At 46.3% G+C, this 20807-nt stretch overlaps 1 protein-coding gene across 12 annotated transcripts in view; it reads right to left on the bottom strand.

Annotated features, from left to right (window-relative positions):
- Positions 1-13797: 13797 nt before the first annotated feature.
- The window catches only part of LOC105478755 (Scm polycomb group protein like 4), a 120583-nt gene continuing 113573 nt past the window's right edge, over positions 13798-20807 (bottom strand). For 11 of the 12 annotated variants that reach the window (XM_011736382.3, XM_011736387.3, XM_011736383.2 and 8 more), the window contains 2 exons: positions 19402-19547; positions 13798-16868 (listed from right to left, as the gene is read on the bottom strand). In XM_011736382.3, the coding sequence (XP_011734684.1) occupies positions 16743-16868; positions 19402-19547 (272 nt within the window). In that variant the 3' untranslated portion in view covers positions 13798-16742. Of the gene's footprint in view, positions 16869-19390; positions 19548-20807 lie in introns of all 12 variants that reach the window. The other variant, XM_011736381.2, reaches the window with a different exon arrangement.

Raw genomic sequence — 20807 nt, 5'->3', positions numbered from 1 at the left:
TTAATTTTCTGGAATACGAATGTCATCATTCACCATTATTTTCCTTCTACTTTGGCTGCCCTCCATACTTTTTAATTGTTCAGGGACAAGTCATTTCTTTGTGGGCTCTGAGTGCTGCCCTGTAAATTCAATTTACTTTCTGTGGATAACAGTGAAAGGCAAAATTGGCCAAGTCTGGGCTACTAATAGCCCACCCATCTCAGGGAGTCTTATGACCTTTTGTGGAGGTGATTAATAAGAAACAGATTTTTTGGGGTTCTGCACAGAGCTTGAAGGTCCATCCTCTTGCTGGGGAATAAGAGGAAGTGATAATATATTTATTCTGTGCCCTGCCAGTTTGAAACAAGGGCAGGAGTATCTAGATAATTCTTTTTTTTTAATTTTTTTGAGACAGAGTCTCACTTTGTCATCCAGGCTGGAGTGCAGTGGTGCGATCTCAGCTCACTGCAACCTCTGCCTCATGGATTCAAGAGATTCTCCTGCCTCAGCCTCCCAAGTAGCTGGGACTACAGGCACCTGCTAGCACGCCAAGCTAATATATTTTTTTTTTTTTGTATTTTTAGTAGAGATGGGGTTTCGCTATGTTGGCCAGGCTGGTCTCGAACTCCTGACCTCATGGTCCACCTGCCTCAGTCTCCCAAAGTGCTGGGATTACAGGTGTGAGCCACTGCAACTGGCCATGTCTAGGTAATTCTACACTCACCTTGCCTGTACTCTCTGGATAATAAAACGAGTTTAGCGGGTGATGATGATGATGATGATGATAATGACTCATCACCTGCAGGTGATATGAGATTATTGGAAGGACAGAATGACAGATCTGATAGGGACCCCAAAAACCACTGGCTTCCAAGACAATTTTTACAACAGTGGATTCCTTTCTTCAAACATAATCATACACTTCAACATATGAAGTAGATCAAAGTGGAGCAGTTCTAGATGACAGGGAGCAGGAGGCTGTCCCTGGTCTGTCCCCCCAACCCTCAGGGACCCTCAGAACACAACTTCAAAAGCCAGGTCTCATTCAACGCCTTTGTTTTACAGATGAGGAAACAGAGGCCCAGTCTGTGAAGTTACTCAGCAGAAACCTCCAAAAATGGGCGAGGGTGGGAGGCTGAGGTGTCAGGGGGTTTCAGAACAGTCTTTCCCTCTTTTGGGTGCAATTCTTGAAGGCCATCAGGCCAGGTGTGCTTTCTCCCTCAGTGGCTCTCAGCTGTGACGGGGCAGAGGCACCTGAGAGCGTCTGGGAGGACTGTCACCTGCGAGTCAGGAAGAGCAGAGCCTGGAATTGCTCAGTCTGAGGTTGGAGTGGCCATGGTGGCCTCTTCTTTGAGGACCCAAACCCAGTGGAAATGGGATTAGTCTTCCCTCAATTCTCATCAACCATACTAAGGAGAATCAGGTCCTCTCAAGGCTGGACTGCCCTGCCTCTGTCCTCATGGAAGCACCCAGACCTCCCACACAGGAGCTCCTGCCAGCCCCTCAGGGGTGCCTGAGCTGTCCTCACATGCTCAGCTTCCCTGTCAGGTGCGCACAGTGCAGGGTCATTGGGAAATCAGTCAGATGTTATGCCTGAAGCACCCAGTGCCTGGCCTGGCCCCCAGGAGGATGCAGCCTTGGTCTTCCTTCTCCTGTGCTTTCAGCCAGAGTTGGAAAACCGCTTTCCCAGGCCCTGAGTTTCCTAAGGCCCTGCCCAGGATTTTCCTGCAAGCTCTGATTGCACTCTGCTGGTCTGCTTAAAACCCCTAGCGGGGAGCTGGCTCATGTCACGAAAGCTGCTTTTTAGAGGGGACGCCGCCCAGCTGCATAATCAAATATTAGAAGGCCAAATGAGAAATCACAGCTTGGAATGAGGTCTAGAGCCTTGACCAGCTTTTCAAGTCATAAATCATATTCATTCTCCAAAAAGGGTGGGTCACGAGGACCTCTAGGCACCTCAACATGAGCTGTTGAAAACAGCAATGGTAGTGCGAGCCACGGGGTAGAAAGCTGGTGAACAACCTATCGGGCTCAAAGCTCCCCACCCGCGGGAGAGATTCTGTGTCATCAAATGGGGGTAATGGAACCCCGGAGCCCTTTGTCCCGGCCCTTCCCTGAAGCCCTGGCCTCCCCGCTAGCTTCCACACCAGCACGATGCAGACAAAGACCCACTGGGGATTTTCAGAGCTTTTACTGGATGCCTCTTTAAAGTGTCTAATTTTAATGAAGAAATCTTTCATCTGCCATCCTGTTTCCAGGAGACAGGTTTGGAAGGAATTTTCACAAGTCACTAAGGCCCCTTGGAAATGTGTTTTTTGGTGGAAAATGTAAGGCTGTAAGACACGCACGGAGATGTTCTCACTGGGGGCGGGAGTGGAGGAGGCAAGGGGAAGAAATAAAACACCAAGAAAAAAACGCTTCAAGAGCCAAGTGGAGGAAGGATGCAGAGGTGCAACCGAAAGGGGAAAAGTGTTTGGGAATATATAAAGAATAAGTCAGCCAGAAAACACAGAGTCTCTCCCTGGGGAAATCATATGCAGCTCTAAAAAAATGCTACGGACTGGAAAGTGCATGGGAGGGGTGGGTGAGAGGGGTGGGGTGAGGGGAGAGAAAGGGCGGGAAGGAAAATGTCATCAACAACTGGAATGAGGTAGAGACAGTACATGCACACAGAAAACATGCCAGAAAAAAAAAAAAAATACCCTCAAGTTCCTCCCCTCTGCAGCTTTCTGAGCCAAAAAGAAAAAATAAAGGCAACAACTGCTGAACTGGCGAGACGATGGAGATGGAAGAGCAGGTCTGCAGGGTCACGCAGCTGTGAGTTCAGGGGATGTGCTCAGACACAGCCCTGCCCCTCTGGAGGTGGTGTCGGCTAGAAAGCCTCCCTTGCATACCCTCCTGGTTTCCAGATGCCTTTCTCCCAAGAACCTCCTGTCCTGTATTTTTCACCAAGGGAGCAGCTTCCCTTGCCTCCCCCTCCGCCACTCCCCCCACCCAACCCCTGGACTGGAAGGAGCTCCCACAGCACTTCCTGTCCGCTGCATGACACTCTCACCATTATGCCACATGGGACAATAGTGCCATCGTGGTGGGAGGTCAAGGCTGACGCCAATGAGTTCAGCAAAACCTGAGACTTCACGGAGGTTCCTGGGCCCCACGGGGAAAGGGATAGGTGAATATGCATAAGCTCACAGAGAGGAAATTTGGCCGCTGATGCTATGGAATTTAAACACAAACATGAGTCAAGGGGTGGAGCGGGGAGGGGTGAGAGAGTGTTGAGACAAAATTCATAGACTATTCCATGATGAAATGGCAAGTGAGAATCACAGGGGTTAATGGAGATGGTTTTGTTAAAAGAGAGGGGCCCTCCCCCCATCACTAAATCACTGGACAAGGCTGATGAGCAGAGCCACCTAGGGTTGGCGGTGACTTGAGTTAGGCTTTTACAAGCCTGTGAATTTACTCTTGGTGGCCATGACAGGGTATCTCCTGAAGCTGATGATGAAAAAAGGTGTGTTTTCCTACCTCTTTAGGATATACAGTCCAAACCAGCACCAAATAATGGAGGAGTTTGGCAGGGGGGCAGGTTTACATGACTTTGAAATTTCTGAATGAAAATATCATCCTGAATTACACACAAAAGGCATTTCCCATGTGCTTCTGTTTACCCTGTTTCTGCTAACGAGATATTACTTATAAATGTAAAATGTTAAGGATGTTGTCTTCAGCCTGGAGAGAAAGAGAGCGTAATTTGCGGCTTTTGCTCAGAGTGATAACCTTATTAAGTAATGGGATTCGCTGATTAACTGCTGCTAACAAAACATTGTTGCCAAACCTGATAGTCTGAAACCATCAACAGTCAGAACCACTTCTCCATCCCACCAACCCTGGGGGATTTTACAGAGATATTTCTCATTTAAATAACACTCATTTTTCAGTATTTTTTATTGCTTCCACTAATAGGTTAACAATAAGTTAGGAGCCACTCCTAAATGGATATCGAATCAACCTTGGTGAAGAGTTCAAGGAGAAAAGCAATTCTACTTTAAAAATGATTTTTTAATGAAAGGGGTAATGGGAAAATGTGCGAGTTCATTGAGCACTAGAATGAATGGAAGTTCTTAGTCAGAGATCAGAAGGCAGGATCTGCCCATGCTCAACATATGTGATGGCACTTTAAATTCCTAGAACGGAGCAATATCTCTTTCACAGTGATTCACATAGTATGTGGGAAATTCTCTTTTCCGGTAACTTGCCTAAGAAAATCAACTCCATTCTGGTCTTAAGAAATACTTTACTACTTAGATAATCAGGAGAGAGACCCCTGAGGTAGGTCATCTTGGTCTTAGCTATATATCTCCTATAATTCCTCTCTTCCCTACAGAGCCCCGATGAGTCCCACCAGCTCAGGACTCTCAAGGTCATGAATCTAGTCATAAACAGCCCGTTCTGCAGCTAAGTCATAGACCCAGGGGCTGTTAGAGCGGGCCAGGGTGGGGCTGCGGAACGTGGACCTTGTCTAGTCCAACTCCCTGGGGTCTGGAAAGGTGAACTGGCTTGCCCAAAGCCCTCATCTGGTCAGTAAGAAAGCCAGGACTGAAATCTGGGCTTGTGGCTTCTGGTCCAGTCTGTCTTCTGGCTTGTGAGAAACAGGGAGTGAGGGGGGCAGTGTACGTACATAGGCATATTCCCATGTGCACACACCTGTACATCAACTTTGAGCCTCACTCTGCTCGTTAACTGCTGATCCTGTCTCTCCATGATGTCTAATCATCCACATGGCACAACTGTTTTCCCAGGGCAAGATGCTTTCCTCCTTCTTTTTTTTTTCTTTTTTTTTTTTTTTTGAGATAGAGTTGCACTCTGTTGCCCAGGCTGGAGTGCAATGCCACGATCTCAGCTCACTGCAACCTACGCCTCCTGGGTTCGAGCATTCTCCTGCCTCAGCCTCCCGAGTAGCTGAGACTACAGGCATGCACCACCACGCCCAGCTAATTTTTGTGTCCTTAGTAGAGATGGGGTTTCACCATGTTGGCCAGGATGATCTCGATCTCTTGACCTCATGATCTGCCTGCCTCAGCCTCCCAAAGTGCTGGGATTACAGGTGTGAATTACCGTGCCTGGCCGCTTCTCTCCTTCTTTTCTAGGCCTGAAAGTGTTCAGGTGTTCAGGTGGCCAAATCTGTGTTCAGATGTGACAGAAAAATATAACATTTATGTCAGGATTTCTTCATCTTGGATCATTTATAGGTAGGATACTATTGTTTGTACAACTGTAATGAGAAAAAACTAGTGAAAGAAGCTGGGTTTTGAGAGCTTGTGTCTAACTACTGGAGGAGAGTAGACTCAGAGAAGGGACCCTTAAATCCGGGTAAGTGAGGGCACTTGGAGGTGTATTTACTTGTGTTGGCTCAGAGACTTAGACTTCCTGGATGTATGAGAGAGGTCATTCAGTGTGGACCCATGCTGGGGAGAGAGGACGGATATGAGCTTGGAAATCATTTTGTTCAAGGCGGGGCACGTAGCAAGATTAAAATTCTCAGTCTATTAAGTTGTAAGCAAACCAAGGGCAGATGATGAGAGACGGCTCTGGAGGCCTGCACCCAATACTCCCCAAGACTGGCCTTCCTTGCTGGCCTCACCCAGCCATCGAGGACACGGTTATGGGAGGATTACCTCCTTTAACCCCCTGAATTGCTTTCATTGAGAACCGTGTTGCCTTTGCCAATGATCATTGCTAAGCATTAGGGACAGGGTAGAGGCCTCTGGGTAGGAAATCGGCAGGTCAGGATTGGGGCTGGATCAAAATCCAGAAGGAATCGTGACCCTCCAACTAGAGCCACAACCAACCAACAGGAGTAGACTACCCTGGAGTAGGACTCCAGATTCTGCAGACACTGTCTGAGGGCCTTTGACAAGCACTGTAATTTATTTTAATCCTCTCCCTAACAGAGAAGGGAGGCCCTCTTGTCTCTGGTTACTGACCAAGAAGGAGACTGTGTTAGCCATTCTTGCATGGGTATAAAGAAATACCCGAGACTGGGTCATTTATGAAGAAAACAGGTCTAATTTGCTCACTGTTTTGCAGGCTGTACAGAAGCATGGCGCTGACTTCTGCTCGGCTTCTGGGGAGGCCTCAGGGAGCTTCTACTCTTGGCAGAAGGTAAAGAGGGAGCTTGCACATCACACAGCAGGAGCAGGAGCAAGAGAGGGCGGGAGGTGCCATACACTTTTAAGTAATCAGATCTTGTGTGAACTCACTCACCACTAAGGGGATGGCGCTCATCCATTCATGAAGGATTCACCCCCATGACCCAAATATTCCCACCAGACCCCACCTCCAACACTAGGGATTACATTTCAACATAAGATTTGGCGGGGACAGAGTTTCAAACCATATCAGAGACCCTAGAGGAGAGACTGGCCCAAGATGACCCTGGGTGGACACTCCCCTCAGGGCTCTGATCAAATCTCACATTTCTTGCCCGCACCAGACCACCCCTTTGTGATCATAGGAAGGTCAGGGGAACAGAGTAAGCTTCTTAGAGAACCCTGGACTTCTGTTATGAGTCTCTCCAGGCCGAGTGCTGTGGCTCGCACCTATAATCCCAGCACTCTGGGAAGCTGAGGAGGGCGGATTGCTTGAACCCGGGAGTTTGAGACCAGCTTGGGCAACATGGCGAAACCTTGTCTCTATAAAAAATACACAGCTTAGCCAGGCATGGTGGTGTGCACCTGTAGACCTAGCTACTCGGGAGGCACAAGGATTCCTTGAGCCCAGGAGGTTGAAGCTGCAGGGAACTGTGATTGCACCACTGCACTCCAGCCTGGGAGACAGAGTGAGACCCTGTCTCAAAAAAAAAAAAAAAAAAAAAAAAAAAATTCTCTCCTGAACCAGTGTGGGGCCTGGGCTGGCTGCCCTGAGGTACAGCAGGTCTCCAGGTGACGGGGGCCTTCCAGGCAGCGGTGAATCAGCCTGTGTGGCTTCAGTTGTCTATGGGCCACCTTGAAAAAGCTTATCCTTGCTCTCTACCTATGGGAACCAGTCCTAATGAAAGAGTAATCAACATAGAGAAGTTGATCAGATAAAACATATACAAGCTCACATAAATTTTATTCTTTATTTAAAATACAGAAATACTTTTTACAGCATGAACAGAAAGTACTACATTGTGTTGAAATCTTAAGATTTAGAAATCTCACTGAATCATACCCAGGCCCATGATGCATTGTACTAGAAAAAAATACTGTATCAAAAATGAAAACAAACAAACAAAAACCACCCCAAACTATTAAAATCATTAAGGCCAGTAGTGGTTGTTTAATGAAATTGTACGTACCTGACTGTGGTGTACATACCAATCACTGTTTAAGAGAATACGTTAAAAACAGAAAAATTGACCTCTAAATAATGAACTAATTGCCCCCCTGCAAAAGTTACAAACAATAACAGGCTTTGAAAGATTTAAAGCACATTTTGATGGCCAATTTATGAAAACACTGTGTATGATAAAATAAGTACATCCAACTCACTCCTGAGTAACATGCTATACTTACAGCCTGCTTATGACAAATGAGAGATCGTAAATATATGCAGTAAGAATACATGTGTGTTCATACTCAGATAATGTATATGTATGCACAGTATGTGATGAAATTAAACTACAGGATAAATAACTTTAATAAACTCTACATTTTGAGGCACATGGGGAATAAAATTCATGTTGTTTCTAAGTTATAGACACAGCATCTTTTTTTTTCCCTATCTCGGTACCTTAGTGTAATGCCGATTTGCATTTAACCTAGTTATCTTATGTTTGCATGCTTTGCAAACTGAATTACAGGACCAAATTGCCTATTACAATTTTCCATTATGTAACACAATTACATAGGAACACTTTGAGGTGAGAGGATTGTCCCAAAATTAGGAAACACTGATTTCAGCATGCTTGCAAAGAGCAAAGATTAAGGAGAGGCCCTTTCCCCAGGTAACAGGGTTTACTGCTGTCTCTCTCCAATGTAAACGCCACTCACCATTACAATGAGCTATATTCACTAATGTCTAGTCTGCAAAATTAGATCCACTGGTTTTGTTTTGTTTTTAAAGAAGTTAGGACCTAAAACGACACCATTTCCTAAGCTGAAAGCTTCTCTCTCCCTGAGCACTTCCAAGTAAAACATGGAGTTGAACTAATGTTCCAAGATTCCATTACGTTCATAAGAAATGAAAGCACAATGAATTTTCATACAATTAGAATATCTGCAGTACATACGCCGAGTCCTTCTTGCACACGTGCCTCAGCACAAGCAAATGACGTGCAAACTTTCACTGATGACCTTTCTCTTTAGTTTGCAAACCCAGTCATAGAAACACACATGAACATGTGCACACACCCCCTCTGAAAATCCTTAATTAGAAGGGAGGAAAGACTGTCTCGGTAGAGAAGAGGGAAGGTAGTCAACCCTGTTTCTACCTTACCAGGATGAGGAGATGACCTGTTTGCACCGTTGGTTTCTGGTTGTTTCATAGTGTGCAAATAAAGTAAGACGTTTTACCAGGGAAAACGTGCAGCTGCCGCTCTCCCAGATGGGGCGAGATCGGGAAGTCTCCCAAGTGGGTATATGGGGTAGAGAAGTAGCATAAAGAGGTGGAAACATGAGATTAACTAAGGCTGAGTTGAAAGAAAGATTCTGAAAATAAACCTGTCAACTTACAAAACAAAAGACATAACATTTCAATCATCATGATTCTACCTCACGAGCTTGGGAACACGGATTTCACTAACTCATGCGCCCTCATTGGTTAGTGGGAGTCTTGTTGGATAATGACAGCCTAGTGTAGCAAGTAAAACACACCTTTTGGCCCCATTAAGGGAGAAGCTTCATGATGTTACAGTCATACTTCAGTAACAAAAAGTTTTCACTGTTAGTGAAAAAAAATAGCAGCAAGACAATTATGATAAAATGATTTTATTCAATCAGTTTATTTCATTTTCTTGCATGTGAATAGAATGAAAAGCAAATTTATCCACAAATGTATTTGAAATATGAAATGTTTATGTGAATGAAATTACTTCTAAGTATATACAGTAGAGAAATTATCTAATCAACAGATATCTATAACATGGAAATATTTTCTCTGTAAAGCAAATGATATTTCATATTTTCTTGAGGATAAAATGAGAGGAGCTCTTTTTTTAAATCCCCAAGTGATCAAAGATATAGCTAGAAGATGACAGAAAATTAAATAATATGGCTTAGAACACAATGGATAATAAAATAAATCAAAGTTCCTCAAACTTTCTCACACTTAGACAGAAATACTTTCAGTTCCTGAGGAGGAAACACGTTTGACTTCTAGAAAGACCCCGAGGTGCGCAATTGTGCTGGAGAAAGGCCAGGAATGGAAACTTTTTTTCCCAGAGCTATGCTGCCTTTCTCCTTCCTCTAAACCACGTTTTCTTTTGGGAAATATGTCATCATCTTTCCCTACTCAGACACAAGCCACTTAATATTGCATATGTCTCAGTAGTCTTGTAAACGTCCAAAAACAATACCACACCCCAGAAATGCTTCTGATGTCGTCACTGTCCTTCGTTTTTCATGCTGGTTGGACCCTCCTCACTTACACATGAGACTCTGGCCTGGCTTTGGTCATGAGGCTGTACAGTCAGTGCTAACTGGGTCTGGACAATGCTGTGTTCTGTAAAGAACTTTGGCATTATCTGAATTGCTGCTGGATGTCAGAGTGACTCCGTGCAGGTTGCAGGATGGCGGGAGAAGCAGCTTGTGGTTCTCAAGAGGTACATCGAATTGGCACCAGGTCACTTAAGCTTCAGGGCTGAATGAAGAGGGACAGCTAGTGAGAAGGGCATTGTGCTTCATGAAGATTCAAGAGGCACCTCAGTGGGACATCAGGGTGAGTCACAGAATGAAACATTCAGAAGGGTGGAGACTCTCATTCCCAACCTCAGGCATTGAGCTGAGAGGGTTAGACCTTGAGAAATAGAACAAGAGGAGATTGGGCAGGAAGCGGGGCAGAGTCAAGAAATACTGTGGGTGGGTGACAACTGGACAGAGATCAGAACCACTGGGCTAGGGAGAACAGAGTTGGCTTACTCTTATTTCTTTCTCTACCCCGTCTCTATCCCCAAAGGCATTTGAGCTAGTGGAATGGAGGAAGACAAAAAAGAAAACAAACCAACAAAAAAACACGGAGGCAGCAAGAAATAATAGAACGAAAAGTAAAAAACGAGTGGGAAAGAATGGCCAAGTGGTGCTTACATGGCCTTGAGAAGTTATGGGCCCATGAGAGAAGAGGATCAAATAATATCTAGATAAGGTTGCAAAGGAGGAGAGGCAGAAACCAGCAGACATGAAAAAGAAGAGAGAGGAGTCAATAGCCTATAACTACTATGGCAGCACAGCCCCACTGGCCTTGGCCAAAGTAACTGAGCTGGAAATGCTTTTAAAGGTCATCTGGATGACTCCCCTCCTTTTCCAGATGAGGAGATGGAGGTACGGGGGGAGGTGACTTGGAGAGCTTGTTTCTTGCACACTGTACCATGCTCTGCCCCCCAAAGAGCAATGTGGAACCCACAGGGCAGAAGGTTCTGCCCTGGAGGGGAGCTGTCCAGGTGTCCCCCAAGATCCCTTTTTCCCAACTGTAGGATTCTAGGGTTCTACGTGAGAAGGTGGTCTCTGTATGTTTGCAAACACTCACAATATCCTCAGCTTACCATGCCTAAGGATATAGCAGTAACAATACTTTAAAATGAATATGTTGAATGTTATACATCCAAATACTGTTGTCCTTCAAAATAGTCCATACATTGCTGCTCCTTATTTTAACACCTGCCTAATATATTTAAGTTAACCAGTGAATTGTGGCTGTTATTGTTCAAACTGTTTGTACCAAGTAAGAAAACACACAAGGAAAAGACAAACGAATGTGTGTGAAAACACATGATTTGAAACCTGAAACTAATTACCCATGTCATGCACCAGGCATGAGCCCAGTGGCTTTGGCTTTCTCCAAAAAGAAAAAAAAAATCCACCCTCAAGGGATGATGATGGGTTTCCAACAACACTTTAAAAAGAATGTAGTTGAGGATGCTACATTTATGGTAGAGGTAGCCTTCGGTCGTACATCATTGCTGTAAAGCCACACCTAGTGAGGCGCCATTATTTCGTAATGAGCTGTTTGGAGAAGCAAGGCTTCGGGTGTATTCCAAAGTTGGAGCCAACAGAAGAGGATGATGTTGGCCTGTGCAAGCACCTAGTGCATGGAACTGACTCTAAGGCTCAGACGATGTGGTCAAGCCCCAGAACAGGGTAGGGTGGGAAGACAGCTGAGGTATAGGTGGTCTGTGTGGTATATGTAGACCGTTCAAATGGAAAGATGCTGCTGGCCCCACACTGTCTGGCATCACTGTTTAATCACCCGTGGCTCTACCTGCCGTCTCTTCCTCTGCAGGAAATCGAGCCCAATGCTAAGCATGGGGAGAACCTCCGGGCTCCTTATGTAGGATTTTAAGAGTGCAGATCTGGGGCCTGTCTTGTGAAAGCACAGTGAAGAAAAGCAAATCCTCCTCTAAAAGTGTGCTTTTGCCCAGAACTGCTTCTAAGTTGGGGGCATTTCCTGAAGCCTGGGAGAGTCACAGCGAGTGTTGTCTCCAGGCGGGCATCTTGGTGAGGCCCACGTGTGATAACACCACCGAAACCACAAAGGAATTTACCATGGGAAGTGTCCCAGCAGTTGCTTATTAGCATTAGAACCATTACACCAAGTCTATTGTTAGCAGACTTGTTTTCATTATCCTTATCTGGCGGCAGTAAATAACAGCGATTCTTTTTCAAGCAAATGCTAAATTTCCAAAGATCCAGCTTCCAATCGTCTGTGCAGGGATCATCTTGGGTTAGGATAAGCGTCGGAGTGGATAACACCCCAGAAGCTGAGGTGCCCAGCGCTCTTCATGCAGGAGCAGGGCGGGACACACAGGAGCTGCCTGCAGGTGGAGGGGGTGATGCTGCTGGGCTTGACATCACAGAATGGAAACAAGAAGGTTTGTTCCCCTGCATGTCTGACCGTCTGCTGGACCATCCCCAGTGTTCTCAGTGTGGCCCTCTCATGCCACAGGGGAGCGATGGGGCACATGCAAGGCAACAGGAGAGCCCAGCAGGTGCTCAGTTCTTAGAATGTTTGTGACCAAAAAAAAAAAAAAAAAAACAAAATCAGACCCATGGACAGGTTTGCACCCCTCTCCTTAAAAAAAGATTGCGGTTTTTAAAAAAATCACCTACTCTTTCACAATTCCATGTCTTGTTATCTGAGGTTTTTTTAAAAAAGTGAGTCCAATCCCCTTCCCCTCTATCCCCAGTGGAGAAGAGCTGAGAAGTGACCCCTTCAGAGCAGAGGTCAGACCGTGCCTGCTGACCGCTTACACATATGAAAACCTGGCTGTTTCTTTAGAACAAGAGCAGACTATTTCCATCTTTCGAGACCTTCTGACAATGACTAAATTTCAGTCCCTGGTCACCTATGGACATCTCCAATTATCTTCAGAGATTTGACAACATTCTCCTAAAACCATCTCAAAAATAATTTTAAAAGAATTTTAATAAAAAAAATAAGAACTATTCCATACAGCACATAGATACAAAAATAGGTTATTGCAGCATGAAGGGTTGGGGCTGTTAGAATCGCTGCTTTCATTGTTTTCCTAAGAAACTTATGGTGTAGGCCTCCCTCTGTCACTGGTTTCCTTCTCCAGTAAACCAGCCCTAGTCCCATATTCCTTCCCAATGTATTTAATATAGTTGGTAGCAGCCCTGCTGCAGGGAAATGGTGAGAGCTCCGTGTACTCTCTGGTAGGTGCTAAATGCCCACAAGACAATTGTTCCCTGCCGTGGGCTCCCCAGCAAGGCGTTTCCCCAGAGTCACCTGGAGCCCAGGCTTGACACATACAATCATCTTCCTGAGGGGGCAGGCCCAGAGTCCCAGAGCAGCCCTGGTCACCCGGCTTTCTCAAGGGCATACCCTAGTAGAATAAGAGGGGGCACTTAGTAGTAGCAACCAGACCACAGTGGGTTCTGCCTCCGTATTGCAAACCAAGCAAAGGCAATGGCTCGTACACTCCCAAGCACTCACTTCCTAAGGCTCTTCCAACTACAGTGTCAGGAAACACACACACACACACACACACACACACACACACACAGAGACAAGACCCATGGCTTTCACCTAAAGTCTTCGCACAGGGAATAATGTGATTCATGAAATATTTAAAAGGCCTTAGGCAATAGAATTGTCTCTTGATTTTTTTTTTTTTTTCGGTGTTTAACAGACAAGTGTAATTGGAAATGTTTGGAGCATGAACACAGGCACACACACATACACACTCTAATTTGGAATTATGCAAAACGATATCATTATTCACTACAACCTGAAGCAAAGCTACTGCAATGGAATAACAAGTACCATATCTATACAAGTGCGAGGCCCTCAAGTCGGTTCTCATTTGGACAAGGGTGACCCACGTGGCCTAACCCTTTAAGGTCTGTTTAGAGGAAATGGCCTGGTGTGTTTTACATTTGTGAAGCTATTTAGCCTCCTGGTTTGACAAGATTTTTGAGAGGGGTGAAAATTAATTATAATTGCAGTATTGCTACAATAATTTAGTTGGCTAATTGCATTTCAGTGCAGAAGCAGTCAAGGAAGATTTTCCTCCCCAGGTTATTCTCTGATGTGGCAGCATTTATTTTAAGAGTAATGAGATTTTTAAAAAGTCAAACCTCAAATATCATGGCTTCAGCAATCTGTCCTGCTTAAAGTTTAATGCGAAATGAGATAGCACCTCCGTGAGAGCAGTTCCACGTGAACATGGATCCAGTTTTCTCCGAGACTTCAAATGAGAACCTATCTCTCCCCTGAAAACTACTCGAGGGATCTCTATGACATTGTTTGGGGCTGATTTTTATTTGAGAGCACCAATGTTTGTGACTCTGTAGTGAGGGAGGCACTGACGAGGGTGGGTAGGAAGTTTTGAAAACTTAATACTGGAAGTCACTACATGAGGTATCTGTTCATGGAAGAGGTACCACAAGTATCGGAAGATTGAGAAAAAAAAAGATGAGTGAAAAACCTGGGTTGTTGTGGGATTTTTCTGGATCTCATTGTTTTCGCACTGGCAGTTCTGAATACATAACCTGTCCCTGGCTGTTTTGAGGGAAATGTATCTAACTCTAGACCAGCAGTGAGCTTAATAAACTCTTGAGAGACAGGCCCTATCACCTTAAAATCTTGAAGACTCTGCCCCAACGCCTGATTCAAGGTACTTTTCTCAGGTGCTGAACCTGTCAGAGGCGTTTGAACCAGAGCAACTCCATCTTGAATTGGAGCTGGGTAAAATTGAGGCTGAGACCTCCTGGGCTGCATTCCCAGAGGCGAAGGCATTCTGAGTCACAGGATGAGATAGGAGGTCAGCACAAGACACAGGTCATAAAGACCTTCTGATAAAACAGGCTGCAGTAAAGAAGTTGGCTAAAACCCACCAAAACCAAGATGGCAACGAGAGTGACCTCTGGTTGTCCTCACTGCTATACTCCCACCAGTGCCGTGACAGTTTACAAATGCCATGGCAATGTCAGGAAGTTACCCTATATGATCTAAAAGGAGGAGGCATGAATAATCCCCCCTTGTTTAGCATAGTATCAAGAAATAATCATAAAAATGGGCAACTGGCAGCCCTCAGAGCTGCTCTGACTATGGGGTAGTCATTCTTTCATTCCTTTACTTTCTTAATAAACTTGCTTTCACTTTACTCTATGGACACGCCCTGAATTCTTTCTTGCATGAGATCCAAGCGCCCTTTCTTGAGGTCTGGATCGGGAACCCCTTCCTGTAACAAAACCATCAGATATCAAGCTCTTCCACACTCTAGCTCAATTCAGTGAGCAAGTTTAGTACATTCTCCTCCTCCCCTTCTCTGCTATGCTCTCAGTCCAGCCACCATTTGTGTGTCTGAAAAGGAGGCTACGATGTGCTTTCTCAAATACAGCACATCAAAGCGGGTCTAACGGCATGACATGGACTATTTCTTATGGCCTTCATCTGGATTCTAACTATATAGAGGGTCACTATGCAGATCTACCCAGGGCTGCCCTCAAGGTTATGCAATTCATGTTCTGCACAACGGCAGCTGATCAAGGGGTGAGGAGGTTGAGCTCCCACCCGGCTCCACTTGCTAGCTGAGACCCCTGCTCAGGTTGTATTCCAGAGAAAGGGGTGCCTTTTCTGATTCACCATTGGGCCAAGGGAGGCCCTGAGTCATCCCTAACCCTCTCCCTCTCAGAAATTCCAAAATCTAATGTTCATCTCCTCATCTCCGACACTGTTGATGTCCTCTTAAGGAAGAGATTATGCACATGGCAAAGGTGAATTCATTTTGAAGATATGTTTTCTGCTCAGTGTGAAGAAGAAGAAGAGACAGGGAGGGAAACAGAGAAAAGGGAAGGATAAAATGAACGGTGGAGAAGTTTTCCCTCTGCCTAATAAATTGTGGATTCATTGTCCTTCTCTGGACACAGCTGCAAAGGGGCAGAAAATCAATTTTTTCTATTACTCCACGGAGAGGAAGGAAAACCTATCTGTAAATTGAATTAAACCCCATAATAGCATGTCTGTGTATTTGTTGAGGACTAGAAAAATTAGCCACAGATACAACTACATAACCCAGCAATGTAACTAGAAATCAACACTCTCCCATTTCAAAGCTTCGTTGAGACATTTTCTTTTCCTTTTTTAAAGAAACACCCATGGCTAAATGTCACTAAGATTCTTCGGCATGCCAACACTTCAACACCTCAATGAGGACTCTGGAAGAGAAGGAACTCCAAAGTCCCATCTGGGTAGAGCGTGCTTCCAAATTCTTGCCTTTGCTAGTTGAGTATCAGTCAGTCAGTCAATAATGATTGGATACGAACTAGACCCCTCTAGCTGATGGTTTCTTCCCAAGTCGCAATCTGTGGTGCTAACTGTGGAATAAATCCCCTGTTTCTGTGTGGGCTAGATCTTGTTCACAGACACCGTAACCCATCCACTCAGTACTGAATAATCTTGCTACTGCAGCCAGTGAGGGTCCTGAAATTTCATTAGCAGTCTGCCCTCTAGCGGAGCAACACAGTACTTCAGATTTTCTAGGAATAGAAAAGATTTTTTTTTTTCCTTTTCTTTCATGGAGCAAAATAATTCAAGTTTCCCAGATAGTGCAAGGTGAGGCAGTCATCTTCAGAAGTCAGCTTCCAGAGCTGAGGCAAACAAGGCTCACATGGATAGGTCCCCAGGTCAGAGTCAGAGGCAGATGGTGCTGAGGTGGGTGTCCCTGCAGAGACTGCAGGAACAAAGGTCCTTCTTTCATCCTTTGAACCCTCCAGAACTTTCCTTGGACATAAGCATTCAGTTCCCCACTCTCTCGTTATGCAAATAGGACCCACTTTAAGAGAAATCAGCATAACAGGGATGTTAAAAATCAGAGGCTTTTGTAATTTTTTGGCAAATTATTAACACAGAGGAGCCTTTCAAAAAGGTCCACGTTCAATTCTTTAAAAGGCAAAGATTCACAAGTTTTATAAAAAAAACCACGTCTTTGTGGCTGTTAATTTTAAGAGGAGAGTCTATTTTGTGATATTGGTGGGATGTTGGTAAGGCAGAAGATAATCTTGAGATCTGTTGTTTTGGGTTTCGCTTGTGTCTTTTTTAAAAAGTCAGAACTTGGCTTGCTTCAGTTTGTCAATGTGGTAGCAGAGTTTTAGTGCGGGTCCCAGCTTCAGGCCCAGGTACTTCATGACCATGTCACTCTTCAGCAACAGCAGAGCATTGCCATCAATCTCCTGGTGGGATAGGATCAGAAGAAAGAAAACCCAGAAGATGGTCAGTCATCAAACAGTGGCTAAGGTTAAGGTATGGTCAGGGGATGTGCTCAGGGCATATGGATTGATTTAGGCAGCATATTCTCTTGGTCCTGGGGCAAGATCTTTTAAAATATTAAAGCAAACAAATACTGTGTTCTCCTCTCCCCATCATCTCCCTGTAGTCGTCTGATACACGGGATGTTTCATATTCCTGCCCTCCCCTCATCGAAGGAATCAAACACAACCCCATGTGTGTTCCCAATATCCCACTTAGGAAGTTTATCTCCTCATCCAACCTTGGCTAAAGGGGCAAGAAGTGTCATCCATTAGACACTGAAACTAGAGGGTCTTTCCATTCCAAACCTCCACCTATTGCCCTAATTTCTCATTTCTTTTCTTGGTAGGCCCACCTACCTTTAGCTGATGACAAAACTACTCATTCCACCCAATGGAGGATTTCAGATGTGTTTAGCCCTGTCTGTTCCACTAGACAGAATACACTAAAGAATGCACCTGCTTCATCTCAGGGTTCAGCACAAAGAACTACTAAGGGGATGAGCCAGTCCTTTGCGGTTTGGTCCCGGTGCTGCTGCCATTGGTCATTGAAAATGGTCACCCTCCAGAATGCATGCTGAGTTCATGAACCTAGCAAGGCTGGGCTTCCATGGTCACCTTTAGTGCTATTTTCAGGTCACTGGAGACAAAGGGTAGAAATTTGAGGTGCTCAGGCGGGGAGAAGAGACATAGTTACAGGACTCATGTAACGGTGCCAGGGTCACCAGCCCTCTATTCATCTGCCCAGCCAACCAGTATTGATGGAGCACCCACTCTGTGTCACTCATTCTCCATGTCTTTGACAACATGGCAGTGGGCAAGGCTTACCTGTGGGCCGCTCCCAGGAGCCTCATTTTCTACTGCCTTTTATTTCCCTCACCTCCTGGACTCCCACCGTCTCCTCCCACCCTGGAAGACAGCCAGACTCCCCCTGCCCGAATCTGTCCAAGCATAACCCACTCTGTGGCTCCTGGTCTCAAGGCCCCATTGTTAGGTGAGGCCAACATATGCCTAATCAAAGACGAGCGCTGAGTTAGATGAGAATCCTCCTCAGATCGGAGAGCATGATTTCTATGACAGAATCACCAAATAAAGTGAGAAACAGGAAACAAAAATAATGGTCACGGCGGAAGGCGGAATAACGCTCCTTCCCCTCCATGCACGATGTCTGGATTCTAGTCCCCAAACCTGTGAATGTCAAGTTAGACGGCAAAGGGGAATTAAGGTTGCAGGTGGGATTAAGCTTGCTAATCCGCTGACTTTAAAGTAGGGAGATTATCCCGGATTATGGGGCCGGGTGGGTGGGGAGGGGGCGGCTGTGGAATCACAAAACTCCTTAAACGTGGAAGAGGACATCAGCAGCGGCAACCAGGGATGGCAGCCCGAGCAGCAAACAGGCCTCAGCTTGATATTACAGGCTTTAAAGACAATGGCAGGGGGACGGGAGCCAAGGACTGATGGTGGATCTAGAAGCCGGAAAAGACAACCAAGCGGATTCTCCTAGAACCTCCAGAAGGAAAGGCAGCCTTGCTGGCTGAGCCCAGTGAGACCCATGCCAGGCTCCTGAACCCCAGAGCGGTTAGACAGAGAAGGTGGATTGTGTGAGGCCACTATGCTGGTGGCAATCTGTTACAGAACGATACAAAATGAGTACAGTGCCAGGCGCGGCGGCTCACGCCTGTCATCCCAGCACTTTGGGATGAGACCAGCCTGGCCAATATGGTGAAACCCTGTCTCGACTAAAAATACAAATATTAGCCGGGCATGGTGGCGGGCACCTGTAATCCCAGCTACTTGGGAGGCTGAGGCGCAAGAATTGCTTGAACTGGGGAGGCAGAGGCTGCAGTGAGCCAAGATTGAGATCTCACCACCGCATTCCAGCCTGAGTGACAGAGTGAGACTCCGTCTCAAACAAAAACAAAATGAGTATAGTAAGCCTAGCAGGTAAATTACTGATTCTTATCTTTAAAAAAAAATTACCATCTCTCTATATTTTAGCATATCTCAAAATCATCATAATGCTCTCTGCTCAGTGAAGGCTGTCTGAGCCAGGAACCCTGCTGAACACCTTTTGTGCATTTTCTTATTTAATCCTTGAAGTGGTTTAGGAACAGGCACTACTGCGGTTTGCCTGGTATGTCGTAGGTGTGCTGTCAATATTTGTTGTATGCACAGACGGCTGGATGGGCAGGAAGCAGGCACTCCTGATGAAGGCCAACATGAGAGAACAGATGGGGCAAATATTCCTTTAAAAACAAATTAAGTGGTCGTTCTGCTCTGAGGAGCCTGTGGTTGTACCTGCCCCTCTCATCTCTGGCTCCCTTGAGGGTGCCCCTAGGCCTTGGTTTAGAGCTCCCCCCACACCTCCCCTGGCAGCATCCCGCAGCTCCCTGAACCTCACTCTCCTTCCATGCCTGCTCCCCCAATCCCCCCAAGGTCAAACCCACCACTCGCATACGTGCTTTCTGAAGAGCTCCACGTGAGGCCCCAGAGCCTGCGGGTCGGCGTCCTTCACAAACCACACCACGTCCTCCACAGTCCAGGCGGAAGGGTTCCTGCTCCGTGGCCGCCTGGCATCCTGCGCATCCTGAGAAGGGCTTGAGGCTGGATGAGGTACAGAGAGGGAGACCGTGAGCCAGTGGGACAGGGCCGGGCACCTACCTGGTGCTGCCTGCCCCCACCTAGCCTGGAAGGGGGGTCCTCAGTGCCCATGAGTCCAAGGAGCTGACCCAAGTGACCTCCTGTCACAGGGAAAGACTGTGAGTGGCAGCTCTATCAGCAGCCCAGAGCACGGAAGGCCACTCCTAGATACATTACCCTCCCCATCTATGCCAAAGCTCGCTGCTCTCCCAGGAGAAGAAGCGCGAGACAGTGGATTCCCTTCAATAGGCTGGAATTCCCACCCGAGTTGAAGTTTTCAAGACTCTCCCGCTCAGTTCTGTCTCAGCGGGCCCAGGGCCTCCTGACCCTGGGTACCTGGTGACCAGGGCAAGTGTGCTAAGATGAGTGTCCAGATGAGCCTCATCACATCAGTGAGGCCAGTGACTTGGGGTCCTTTCTGCCTCCGTGGCCTTCACACTGAGATGATAGAAGCATGGCAGAATTGAGGTAGCTTTTGGTTCTCGTTTACGGTCTCTGCAGAATGCAAGTCTGCGGCAGCATCCTCAGAGCCATCCCTGGTCACACATGCAGAAAGAGGATGTCCCCTCACTCACTGCCTCAGGTACACACTGAGTCCTTGCATGGCCCTCTGGGGCTGTCAGAGCATTTGCCTGGGTCTCCCCCGCTGCACTGCGAACTCCCTGACCACAAAGGGCCTAACCTGTGCCTGGTCCATAGCTGGTCCCTGGGAAATGGTTGCATAGGGTATTTCCCATGCAGCAGGTGAAAAGGCTCAGGGCAGTGAAGGAGGAAGAGAGCAATGAATTCAATGGCTGGCAATACTTACGGGTTGATTTTTGTGTGTGTATGTCCCGAACTAATTAATCCTCTTTCCCTACAGCCAGCTCCTCTTCCTGTCTCCCCCATTTGGGGAACCTACCTCTTCCTCCTCCCCTTTTTGTGCTTCCCACATTTAATTATTCTGAAGCTCTTGGGAGAATGCCTCTGATGCTGGTGTCCTCTCTTCCAACCCTGCTATCCCAGTCCCAGAGCCTGCCACCTAAACCCCTGCCATGGGTTCCTAATGGGTATTTTTGGGCCATGCCCTGTTCTTCCTACTGCCTACAACTACCACTGCCTCATGTTCTCCCTAAGACCCATCTCTCCATGGGTCCCCCTTACCAACACACTGAGTCCTCATTCTACTTCAAGGTCAAGGGCTCTCTTGGTCTTAATAATATTTTTCTTTCTTAATGGAGGGGG

The sequence above is a fragment of the Macaca nemestrina genome, chromosome 5 (genome assembly GCF_043159975.1).
Source record: "Macaca nemestrina isolate mMacNem1 chromosome 5, mMacNem.hap1, whole genome shotgun sequence".
In the NCBI taxonomy this organism is placed as follows: domain Eukaryota; kingdom Metazoa; phylum Chordata; class Mammalia; order Primates; family Cercopithecidae; genus Macaca; species Macaca nemestrina.
This window is presented reverse-complemented; position numbering and strand designations above follow the sequence as displayed.